Below are 13,344 nucleotides of genomic sequence, written 5' to 3'. Positions count from 1 at the left end.
ATAAATATATTTATAAAGGATTTTTGAATTGTTGCTATTTTTAGAATATTTAAAAAAAATCTCACATACTCTTTGGCATACATTCAATTACCCCCAAAGGTACGCGTACCTCCATTTGAGAACCACTGGCCTAGTGGTTAACTGGTATTACGTTATTTGATTCAAAAATAATACTTTTCAACAATTTGTAGCCTCAGCTGTTGTGCTCACTCATGACCACTCTAAGTAGCAATATGACTTGGCTACTCTATAATTATAAACACATTCAAACGTACATATTAGGTTGACAAACAATATTTATTTAGGTTCACAAAAATGATAAGTTAATTATCAAGGTAGTCCACAAATATTGTGGGAATGGTCTTATACAGTCATACAAAGTGGGGGGTGTGGACATACATGAACAAACCATTTATGAACAAGCCAACCCAAAAACACTCAGATTTAAACCAAATAAAGTATGAAGCGTGGGGAAAATGAACCAAAGCTCAAGTTTAAAGTAAATCATATCAAATGATTTATTCATTATTATATCCATAATTTCCCTAATATTTTTAAATCTTTGAAAAGACACCTGCTAGTTAATATATTGTGTATCGCCACATTTTTTTCTTTCATCAAATAATAATAAAAAAACAAAACAATAATGATACAAACAAATTAAAACCAAGGGCAGAACCTTGTGTAATATATTGCCGTAAATCAGGGTCACCCCTGAGCAGCCCCTTCCCACCCTCAGCAAAGAGGACTGGGCAACGCTACACCCTTTAAATCCTGTCAGACGGCAGTTGGATACAAGTATACTATCTGCAGGGAGTCCACATTACAAAAGGATTATTAGGGCCACATTGAAAATAAAATCTGTTGTTACATTAAAACAACATGGTAAAAATTGTAAGGAAGAAAAAAATAATGATGTTACAAGACAGAACAAATATATAACGCATACATTGTTATGGTACAAGAAAGTTACGTTGCAAGAAGAGTAAAATCGTAATTATTTAAGAAAAAAAAGTGCAATTTTTCAAGAGAAAAGTAATGTAAATTAGGTTGTCATACTATAAAAAATACAAATTGTAGTTGTCTTTTAAAAAATATCACAATAAAGTACTATTATTGCAGTTTTAATGATTGAAGTGACAATCAACTTGCTGTTTAGTAACTACATGATAATATTTAACAAAAACAGTCACTGTTAATGAATTTCTTAATTCTCATAAAAACATTTTTCTCTTAAAATTGTTACTTCATTCTTGTAATTGCAGTTTTTATTTCGAAATGTTATGATTGTATACTTGTTTATTTAAATCAGTGTGGCCCTATTAACCTTGGTAACAAATAGCTTTTGGTTAGCGTTACCCATGTTGTCCTGATGTTGTGATCAACAAGACACTTTTTGCCAATTTGCTATCAGTCTGAGATGATCTGATTCAAATTAGTTGATTAGCTTTGGAAACATACAGTATGTTTGCTATAAAAGATGTTACAGACACATCATGCAAAAAAGCGTATTTGTGTAGAAAAATGGAGTAGTCGTGTATTTTTTTTTTTTTTAGCAGAACCACCTCCCTTAAGTCCTCCAACATAATAAAAACTATCAGCATTTACAAACAATATTACATTAAACCATGTTTTCTTGTACAACCAATAATTTCATAAAAGTATACAGTTGTAGACTCGGCTTCGGAAATAAGCCGCTGCGGCGAGAATAGCATGAACCAAAGCGACAAGCGCCCTTAAGAGAAGCACATTTTTAAGAACATGTCCTGTGTTTTCAAGAGGAAACTGTTGGTTTAAGAAGAATCCCTGATTGGCTAAAAAGAAGTCAGGTGACCACCAGGTGAGGTAAGAGGAAGCCCCACTTTGACGGAGGTGTTTTCTTCTGAGCGATAATGTGTGTATTTGTGTGTGTTTACGTATACATTTATAGATTTATATATTGGTGTGTATGCATTTTGATAACAAATCCTGCTCTCACGATCTTACACACGCACACACTCACACAGACACACACTCTAGTGCGTGATGATTCAGTCACTGTAAAACACTGCATTGCAAGTTCCTCTCTTGTCATGCAGCACAGACAGAAACTCAAGAAGACCAGTGGAAAAAAAACACTGGCTAGTAAAAAGAAGTGTTGGGGTGAAAACAATTCTAAAAAAATTTCTGCCTTGAATGTCCTTGAACATCTCATAAAATCCTTGGGCATGATTTTTTTTGTCTTTTTTCAAACAATTTTTTACAATTCCAATAATTCTCTTGGGAAAAAAACAACCTTCACATACTTTTATTTCTATGTGTGTGCGTATCCTGTATTTCTACTTTTGCATTGGTTTACTCCTTAATAGTTCACCCAAAGTATCTCTTGGTTTGCGTAGGTTCCATCTCATCCGTCCATTTGGGGAAAATGACAAATTATCATATGGTCGCCCTCTCTCCATCCCAATCATCCGGGGGGAGGCAGGGCAGGGTTTCAGTCCCGCCGTGACTCTTCATCTCTCAGCCTCCATTGCTACACTAGCCTTTTGCTCGGCGCCTGCGTGGGGGTTGACACCCGTGGGCCAAGCGGGGCATGGTTGTGTGGGGGGTTGCCCCGGAGTCCAGAGTCCCTGTGAGGGCGTCGGCATGTTGGGTACGTTTGGTGACACCCCCCAGCCGCCGACCTGAGGGGGTGGAGGGGAGGTGGCCATGGACGCCGCCATGGGGCTGCTGCTGTTGAAGCTTTCTGACGCCTTGAGCCGGGAGAACATGGTCAGGGCGTCTGGGAAATTTGGGGGTGTCGCTGGTGTGTTGGCTGGTGTGCACATCTGAAGGAATGGAAATAAGATTTTAATGTTGAAATCACCAGACAAGTTACAAAGCATCAAGAAGAAACATGCTCATTTACTCAACTGCAGAGAGTACTTAGATGTTCATTTATGGTAAGACACTTATTGAAGGGGGCGTACAAATCTACACATGAATTGTCCTAACATTCACTCATACTCTGAACGTTTTTTCACAATTGATTAACTTATTTAAAATAGCATGTCAACATCTTAATTAAGCTTATTATTAAATATTTAATTGTGGCCTGCATTACACACGCTACATTTGTCTCTTCCATTCTCCTTTCATTTTGGGCCGGTCGAAACCCTTAAAGTGGAGCTGCACTTTTTTGAGGGGGAATTTTGCCTATCGTTCACAACTCTTATGTAAGACAGGAACACATGTTTTCTTTTTTATGCATTTTAAATACAAAATAAATATGATATCAAGTCTGCTTACAATGGAGCTTTTGAGTGCCTATAAAGCCCTTAAAACATCCAAACATACTGGGTTTTATGGGTGGAATAAGGCACCTCCATTGGTTCCATTGTAAGAAAACTTTTATTCACATTTATTTACGAGGTTGAATGCACTTTTTTTAAATGCATCCGTCGCATTGTCTTCACAATGATTCTTCACGATAAGCAAAATTCCCAAAAAAGTGCAGTTCCCATTTGAGAAACACCTTTTATTTGTATTGAAAAAAAAATCAGCTTCACAGATGTAATGCCTGCTCGGCAGGCAGTGTGAGTTTTGAGGCGATAGGCAATATATTATTTGGTAATTTTTTTTTATAATTGAACCATTTACAGGTTACAAAGGCTCCGAATTTGGCTGCTGGTATGCAGTGACATTAGGGCTGCCACTAACGATTATTATGATAGTTGGTTAGTCAACGATTATCTAGTCCACCTGTCAGATGATAAAGCGTACACATTTAATGGCTCAAACGTTTCCAATCAACTTCTAAATACAGCTTCAGTTATTTTAGGCATGTGCTTATGTAAAACAAAGTTGATTAATGAATTCAAAAAAGATATATTTATACTGTAACTGCTGCAAGGTAGAAGCTAAATCTTACAGAGGTTGAGAACGCCTCCTCCCTCCAAATGTCTGACATCATGTCTCTTGCTTTAAATTCTCGCGTATCACAGATGTTCTGCCATAAAAACAAGGTCCGCTTTGCAAAATCCATCCATCCCATCCATTTTCTACCGCTTATTCCCTTTGGGGTCGCAGGGGCCCTGGCGCCTATTTGCAAAATGAGCGAGATATTAATGTTAACATAAATAAGAGGAAATATCCTCAAACTTTACATGTTATCACTGCCGTTGTGTTTGTGTTTTTCTGTGCGGAAAAACACGAGTGATGACGTCACCACTATTGTCAACAAATATAATGGTCGGCGACAAATTGTTGCAGCCCTAAATAACATATTGCAAAATTATTATTATTATTAATCTTCTTGTTAATTTACTGTTAATATTTGGTTACTTTCTGTTGTAATTCTATCTCCACTTCTGTTAAAATTTAATAAACACCTTTTCCTCCATTGTTATGATACTACAAATTTGGGTATGGATCCAATACCAAGTAGTTACAGGGGCACTATTGGTCACACCAATGCTGACGTTACTTATTCAATTATTTGCCACCATGGAGGCCTTAACTGCTGACTTCGAAGTGACTTTGCATTGTGGAGGGGCATTAGACACTAGCAAGCATATAAAGGTAAGTAGAAGACGTGTTTGTTAGTTAGTTTATAGTTGTCAAATTTGTGGGACACAGCTACAATGTGTCATCAATATGCATTATCACGATATAATTGCTATATCGCACAATGTAACCGCAATTACAGCAAACTAGTGAGATCACCTCGTGCCTAAATAATTATTATTCCACAGTTTAAAGAAAATGGTATTCCATAGTGTATTAATAGTTTCCTCGATTATTGCGGGGGCCACATTTCAGACGCCCCTGTGGTAGGAAAACTTTCTGTCTGACTTTTTCCTCAATATAATATGCATTTAATGTCGTTATAAGCCCTCCACAAGCCGTTTACACACACTTGTAAATACTTTATATGCTGTTAAAACACATTAAAAAAATTAACATCAGGACTTAAATGGGTTCTCAAATCTCAAGGTAGTCGATGCCATTTTAAAATATGTGATGCACTGAGACCGCAAAAAGTGAACTGCAAAGTGGCACGGTCAAGGTCCATGTAGATGTATTTATACAACACAATTTAAAACAGAACTACTGCCTGAAAGTGCTGTACAGATTAAAATATAAATAATAATAATAAACATCACAATAAGTACAGAACATCTAAAATGCATAAAAAGAAAAACATGAAAATGACCTTACATATGCCCAGCTCAGCTTGTGTTAAACGCCAGCGCAAATAAGAGGACTTTTAAAGATTTAAAAGTATCGGGAGATGTTGCCGCCGATCTGAGATTCAGAGGGAGCATTACAGAGTTTAGGGCCTACTATCACAAAAGCCCTATCTCCTCTCGTCTTCAGCCTCGACCTTGGGCATTCTAAAAAGCACTGCTTAGATGACCTAAGGGCTCTGACCGGGGTATGCAGGATAAGTAGGTCAGCTATATATGGTGAAACCAGCCTACGAAACACTGTTTTTGACCAATAACTGAGATTTGTTCAAAAGAAAAGAAAAAAGCACTACAATGGGTGAGAAAAAAGGGGCATAGAGTTTAGTAGGTTCACCACATTGAAAGGCACAAGCCAAGCTGTAACAAGATATGACTAAGATGAACATGACAAAGCAGTCAACTGAAAAAGTTATGATGATCCAGATCAATTTGTATGCTGTGTTCACAACCCCAGGGAACATTTATTTACTTTCCATCAGTCTGGCCATTTCCTTGGCATTACATTTTAACTACATTTGACATTATTTAAGTTAAAATGGCTACTCTCCCTTTTCTTTGGCAACCCATTTAGGCAGGAAAATAGTTAAATAGTTTGATTCGTTGCACCAAGGAGAATCCATTAGCCCCGTCAATCATGCAGCATAAAAACGTTGATTTAATGCATATCAAGATGACGTTAGAAATTGTTCTTTTTTTAGATCTTATGTTATGATGCACATCAAAAGTCAGGCTTTTTTCTCACCACAAATACGCATTAATATAATAATTTTTGTGCCACTAGTGTGACTTAATGCTGTCAAGCAACACACACAAAAACATGCGTACATGCACGCACAGACACACACATACACCCCTTGACTGTATCAAAACAACACTTAACCTTTTGTGCCTTGAAGCTTCCAGACCCCATGTTTTGTGCATGTTTGCAAAAAATTACTTCCCCCCCTCCTATTCCTCCACATAAAAACATGCACATGTGTGCACAGACATAACATTCACTAAGTCGCTTCCATTTGTGACCAGGAAAACAACAACCGCTGTATGGTCCAGCGGGAGGCAGAGGTGGAGTCACATTCAGCGAGGAGGCTTGCAATCCAAGAATAAAAGAGGTACATGACACAAATCACTACTAAGCACCTTGCAATTTTTATCACAGGAATATCTAATGTTGAAATCAAAGAGTTGCTATGCATACTGTACTGGCCGATATTTATCCATGATTGTAGTCAAAACATGTAATCTAACGCATTTAAATATTCTACTCAAATTACATTTGATGTTAAATGGTAGACGGGTTGTACTTGTATAGCGCTTATCTATTTTTTTTTTTTTTAAACTCAAAGCGCTTTGACACTATTTTCACATTCACCCATTCACACACACACACATTCACACACTGATGGCGGGAGCTGCCATGCACAGCGCTAACCAGGACCCATCAGGGGCAAGGGTGAAGTGTCTTGCTCAAGGACACAACGGAAGTGATTAGGGTGGAAGAAGGTGGGGATTGAACCAGCAACCCTCAGATTGCTGACACGGACACTTTCCCAACTTCGCCAAGCCGTCCCCATTTGATAACACAAATATATCAAGTACGTATTTTATTCAATGATTCCATCGAATACAAATTGATTCAGTGGTATTTTGTCCCTCCATGTCAAAATAAACCCACTATTAACGTAGTAGATTGAATATTTGAGCCACTGCTGACTTTGTAGGTTTACAAAAAGTATTCAATTCCCCAACTAAAGCTGAAAGATCAAATTTACAGAAAAAGATAACCTTATTTCACAATGTAAACAAAAGGGCAGACAGCGTTTGACGCCCTGTGCCCCAGCCGCACCTCCACAAGGTTGTGCAAAAGTACTTTGTTTGATCCTAATAGCATTACAACACAAATGGCATTGAAAACACTCCTTGGTGGAGATAAATATTAGAAAGTTGAAAAACAGGACAGGCTGGAAAACAAAATATTCCTTGATGCCACAGGCCTCAGCTTGAGCAAAGGTCCTGTATGTCATACAGATAGTGACAAATGGTGTGTCAGAAAAATAAGAGGTTAACAATCTTCCCTAGGAGTGGGACGAAACTAAACCGACTTCCCCCTAAAAGTGTTGCATCCTGCAGGTTAGCCCTTGCAGTGATACACCCACGTGGTCTTGCTTGACTGGGTTAGACGAGACCAGAGGTTCACCGGGTGTTATGTAAGATGAGCATGTCCACAGTGCACTCTTGACAGGAAATGCTGGCTCATGTCTTTAAGACCCTTTCCTGCGGTAAAGGGACACCCTAGAATGTTAGTGTGACCTCTGCATAGTGAGGGTTCATATGTGGACTTACTTTTATGATGAAACTTGTGAATGGTTTTGTGTGTGTGACTGAGGACAAGACCTTCTAAATGTCCTTGAATAGAAAATAAGGGGAAAAACCTGACACCTGTCCTCTCAGGTTGTCTGCTGAGACCTCTGACTCGTCCATAAACACATGCACAGTTGGCTAGTCCGGGGTAACACACAGAGACTAAACAATGCCGTTTATAAAGTTATGATTCTGGAGGACAGTGTTTTGATGGGGATGATAAAATGAGTTGTGCTAAAGTTGGATCTGACTCTTCCTCAATCATTGTGATATAGGATCTGACATAATTGGGATTTGGATTGACAACATGGACTATTTCAATCGACACCATACCAACAGCAACTGTCAGTGGAAGACAGTTTGATTCTAAAGTTGTGTACCACCAAATTTAACAGGATTCAGGGATGTGCCACAAATATCGTTTAGATAATTATACAGCCGATCGGTCATACCGTTAAGTCCGAAAACATTAAAGAATAGCTTTGATAAAATGCGCTGTGCATGTTGTAAACTTCCCCTGAGCTAACTGTTAACAAATATGGCCTCCATCTTGTGGGACTTCTTAACTGTTTCAGGGAAAAACATTTTGCATGCAATCTACACCAAATGTTCTGCAAACATTCCTTGAGGAGGTAAAAACATTAGGCTTCAACACGTCAAATATTTATCAGCCACCTGAAAGTCCAGCATCACCACAAGTGTTTTGAAAGCCTACAAAGGTGCCAGGACTGCCAGCCGCAAAGAAATGTACACAAAATGCAGTTCAATCTGAATTGAAAAAATATGAGATATATATAGTTATCGTCTGGTCTTGAGGAAAAAGAAGTTCTCTATCAGTTTGACATAAAAACTAGACACAATTTGGACATTCTCACTGTGAGGTGTGCTCACATGTGTTGCCAGATAACGGCTGTGTTGTTAGATTTAGAAGACAATCAATCTATAGTGGTTTCTTAAGACTAGTTTTTCAGTTACATACACATTTATTTTCATAGTTTTGTCAGATATAAGATATGTGAGGTATACACATATTTGTGAGTTAATAGTAAATTGGATTTTTGTTGTTGTTGATGTATAATTGGCATTGAAAAGTTGATGTTGGTGTGCCATGTTCAAATACATTTAGGGGATACCCTGGTGGTTGTCTCAGGGTTTCCCTCAAATTGCCAAAATAATTGTGACGGTGTGGGTGTGGCTAGGGGCGTGGTGTAGGCGTGACTAACAAATCTGTGTTATTAGTATTAACATATCCACCCATCCATTTTCTACCGCTTATTCCCTTTTGGGGTTGCGGGGGGTGCTGGCGCCTATCTCAGCTACCTTCGGGTGGAAGGCGGCGTACACCTTGGACAAGTGGCCACCTCATCGCAGGGCCAACACAGACAACATTCACACTCACATTCACACACTAGGGCCAATTTAGTGTTATATTTTTTGTAATCATTTTGCTCCTTCTTCATTTGTAGAGGCCTATTGTACATTGTAACAAGGGTTGTACTATATTTTTCTGCCCTGCCTGAATGTTGGAATATAGTTTCCCAAACATGTGAAAAGTCCATGAAGTCACTGTAAAACTAAGCACACAGATGAAAGTACATCAATATACACATGAAGTGCACTTACATGTAGGAATCACATTCAATAACAGTTTGATATCAACTGAAAAGCAATTCAATTATTCAGGGTTAAGGTTGCCTGTAATTGCCGCGACATTAATGCTGATGTTCAATGGACCAGCTCATTGACAGGCTAACCAAAATTAGCATGGTCAATCGCAGGGCACATATCTCGACATGTATTCACACTTACAAAATTAGCATGTCCATCTATTTTCAATACCGTTTACCCTCATTAGGGTCGTAGGAGTAAGCTGGAGCCTATCCCAACTGACTTGGGGTGAGAGGCAATGCACACCCTAGACTTGTCACTAGCCAATCTCAGGGCACATATAGACAATCATTCACACTCACATTCATACCTATGGACAAATAATAAATGTTTGAACTAGTGTTGTCCCGATACCAATATTTTGGTACCGGTAACAAAATTATTTCGAAACTTTTCGGTACTTTTCTACATAAAGAAAAAAATTGCATTATTGGCTTTATTTTAACAAAAAATCTTACGGTACATTAAACATATTTTTCCTATTGCAAGTTTGTCCTTAAATAAAATAACTTGTCTTTTATTAGTAAGTAAGCAAACAATGGCTCCGGTACTTTTCAGAGGCAGTATAGTACCGAATATGATTCATTAGTGTCGCGGTACTATACTAATACCGGTATATCGTACAACCCTAGTTGGAACAAACACAGGAAATACAACGGTTTAGGAGCCAAACAAGAGTGCAACAACAAAAACTAGACGCTAAAAATCACCTTACTATAGTGGAATCATTTACACCATGCATGTATGATGATCTACGATGATGTACGATCACTGAAGCAGTCGTTGTGTACACTGCCAGGATGTGTGAATGAAAAAAGCCTGCGTTTATCCACTTACTGAAATGAACTATAGTCCTCTTAATATTGATATATTGATATATTACTTGATTATTTATGTGCATACAATGTATAATACTACATTTGTATTTACAGAAGTATTTCATTCAAGACAAAAGTTTTACGTTTGCACTTTGTTGATCTCAATGTTGGCGATTATTATTTATTTGCAGGTAATGTGCAATGTTAAATTTTTGTTAACAGAAGTATTTTAATCAAGACAGAAGTATTGCTTACCAGAGGAATCTCTTAATTTAGTTCTATGAAATGTATTCCATAAAAAGTACAATTTATACCTGGTCTGAAAAGAACAACATTATTCAAATTAGAAAGAAGAGTAAAGAGTAAAATGCAGTGATGCAGCATCATTTCAAACTACTAGTTTTTGATCAAATAAACAAAAAAACAATATATTAGTTAAATTTGCTTATATGTTTGAAAAAAAAAAAAAGGTCTGGCACCTTCTATTTTGCCGTGGCGACACAATCAATTTCACGTAGGGGAAACTCTGGTTGTCTTATAATCAGGGGAGGGTCAACATGGTAATCGAGTTGAATATATTCTGCACATTAAAAACCTTAAAAACATGCTGTTAGCATTAAAATAACAGGTGGTACCACTTAAAAACTATGTAATTATTACTGACAATACCATGTGTCATGATAGATTTCCCTATGGAATTGTCTATATTCAGGTCAATACTGCAAAACAGACAATTGAATTGTTTGCCATTGATTAAATGAATTTACTGCTTCAGATGCCCATCCAGGTTGCTGAAAATGATCAAAATTAAAATAAAGAAAACAAAAAAAGGATTTACGTTTAGCAAGGTCGTACACTTACAAAACAAGGGATTTTGTGTTTAGTACAGAGCCAACAGAGAGGTGTTACCATGGGCACGGTTGTTATGAGGAAAGAGCACAGATCTCCTGTTGACAGGACAAAGCATTGTGGTTGCAACGACCCGTCCCCACCCGCTCTCACTCGCAAGTGTGTTTGCGAAAGGCTGGCATGAAGGAACGCGTGCCTGATGGTCAGCAGCCTCCCCCAAACATGCCGGGCCCCGGACTCCGTCAAACCTCTCTACACACCTAAACACCCCTGTTTGTGGACATGCATGTGTGTGTTTGTGTGCAAACACTTGAGATGGAGTTATTTCTCATCTCACCAACCACATTCCTCAGGAACACCAAGTGTGTGGGCTATGTGGAAGGCATAAAATGGAGTAGTGGGGGCTCTCTTGCCTTTGTATACTTGTGAGTAGACTACAATTACGTAGTTCCACTCGGATGCTACTCCTAAATTGGTTTTCATGAATTTCAATGTAAAAGTGAATACACTTAAATATGCGTTAGACCTGGGCAATATGGCTTAAAAATAAAATTCCAGATATTTTCAAAAAAATTTGATTTACGCCCCCGTATTGTGTTTTATTGTATTTCTTTCACATGTCTGAAGGCTTCGGTTTCTGATGCTGGAATAAGTTAGTTGTGACTTTTTGAAACAAACTCTGCAATGTGCAGTCATTTGTTCCAGCCCTGTTGCCACAAAACCAAAGTACTGACAACAAACATGTTGCTCTTGTTAGGCATAGCATTAGCCGTGTTTTGCTATGTGTACCGCTAAGGAAGTAACGGGACAGCGCAAGCTACAGAAGCTCCTGAGGGGCAAAAAGACTTGATTCGATAAAATTGATATACCGCCCAAGATGTGTCCACGTTTAATTTTGTTGATTAAGTAGAATTTCACTGATCGATCATTTTCATAAATGGCACAACATCCAACTGGCAGCAAACAGTAAAGGATACATTTTGTTTTGCCTGGTTTGCTGCTGAAACATTCTGTCACAAGCTGAAACAAAATAGAATAGAATAGAATAGAATAGAATGCTTTTGCCATCAACCATTAGAGCATGATGAAATTACAGGCGGCTACTTATTGGGTGAAGGATGGAAAAATAAACCTTGGTAAAACTCACAGTTCGTATTACCGTTTTAAATCAAAACTATTGTAAAACCAAGATTGAAAACACTTTGATAAATTCTAGGACTGGTGACACTGCTCATTTACTAGAGAAGCAAGCAAGCTTTTTAGTTGGCACTATTTCCCACGAACAATTACGCTTCGCTTTCCAGAACACACACTTTCTTAGCTCTGACAAAGAGGTATTGTGTTGGCCTGGGCTTGTTTGTTTGGAGCATAACTCAACCAGTTTTTGACAGATTTAATGTGCAAAAAACAATTCCTTTTACCTACGACGAGTATGAACATACTTCACTTCCTGCTTACTGCGTTCAATGCCCCCACCTTGCCAAGCCCGCTCTGCACAGAGGATTCTGGGAGATGTAGTTTATTTACAAAATGCCAGAAAAAACTACACTCACCAAGTTTTCTTTTGATATGTCACACGTCCAGTATTATTGAGAAGTCCTGAGACCGAAGTACCCCGGTATTTATAATACCGTTACATCCCTAATATTAACTTATGAACAATAAAACAACATATTTTACAATCTAGCAAAACAAAACAAAAATTTTACAATAACAGTGAAATATGATGCAAAGGGTAATAACCCCCCAACCTTGGTCAGTATATCACATTTCTGCAAAACCTGTAGAAATCAGCTGCCGTGTCTGACACTCACGTCTCGGGCTGGCCGCTCTGTAAACAAAACCCGCCCACTCTGTTTTGTGCCTTGTCTGCCTGGCGCTGCTTTGACATAGTCTCTATTAGTATAGTAATAACCCATATGTCAATCAAAAAGCGCAGATTCTAACCATTGGAATGAATACCTTCTACAGTTCAAGACTTAGGGTAATTTCAAAATGTTATTGCACTTCCTTGTCAGCTACAGTTTTAATGTTAAAGGTTTAAAAATGAATTTGGAAACTTCCAGCCAAATTGAAAAGCGTAAGGGGCCCTATTTGCCCAGGTCTGTTGTAGAGTTTAGCTGCATAAACTGCCTCTCTGCAGCCGCTTTACAAAACCAGTGTCATGTGACTGCAAACTTGACACCTCACTGGTTGGTTAGATCACGTCGGTCTTAACTTACCGGAAATGGGTGTTGAGTTTTGAAGCAACGAATATTTCTGCATTGAATTTTATGCATTGAATTTTAAAACACTGTATTTAACTATTTGAAAAGCATTTTGCAAACCATTTTTTTCCAATGAAAGTGTCAACATACTTTGATGTAAAAAAAAAATAAAAAAATTCAGTTCACAAATATCAAATGCAAAAAAAAAATGTTACATCAATTCAGTAACAAAGCTTT

The 13,344-nt window shown here is 38.0% G+C and overlaps 1 protein-coding gene across 1 annotated transcript in view; it reads right to left on the bottom strand.

Annotated features, from left to right (window-relative positions):
• Positions 1–278: 278 nt before the first annotated feature.
• ubald1a (UBA-like domain containing 1a) overlaps positions 279–13,344 on the bottom strand; it is a 29,827-nt gene continuing 16,761 nt past the window's right edge. Inside the window, exon 3 of the mRNA XM_061908885.1 lies at positions 279–2,807. Within this exon, the coding sequence (XP_061764869.1) occupies positions 2,493–2,807 (315 nt within the window). The 3' untranslated portion in view covers positions 279–2,492. The remainder of the gene's footprint in view (positions 2,808–13,344) is intronic.

This window comes from Nerophis ophidion, linkage group LG08 (genome assembly GCF_033978795.1).
Source record: "Nerophis ophidion isolate RoL-2023_Sa linkage group LG08, RoL_Noph_v1.0, whole genome shotgun sequence".
Taxonomy (NCBI): Eukaryota; Metazoa; Chordata; class Actinopteri; order Syngnathiformes; family Syngnathidae; genus Nerophis; species Nerophis ophidion.
Note: the sequence above shows the minus strand (reverse complement) of the source record. Positions and strands in the feature narration are given on the sequence as shown.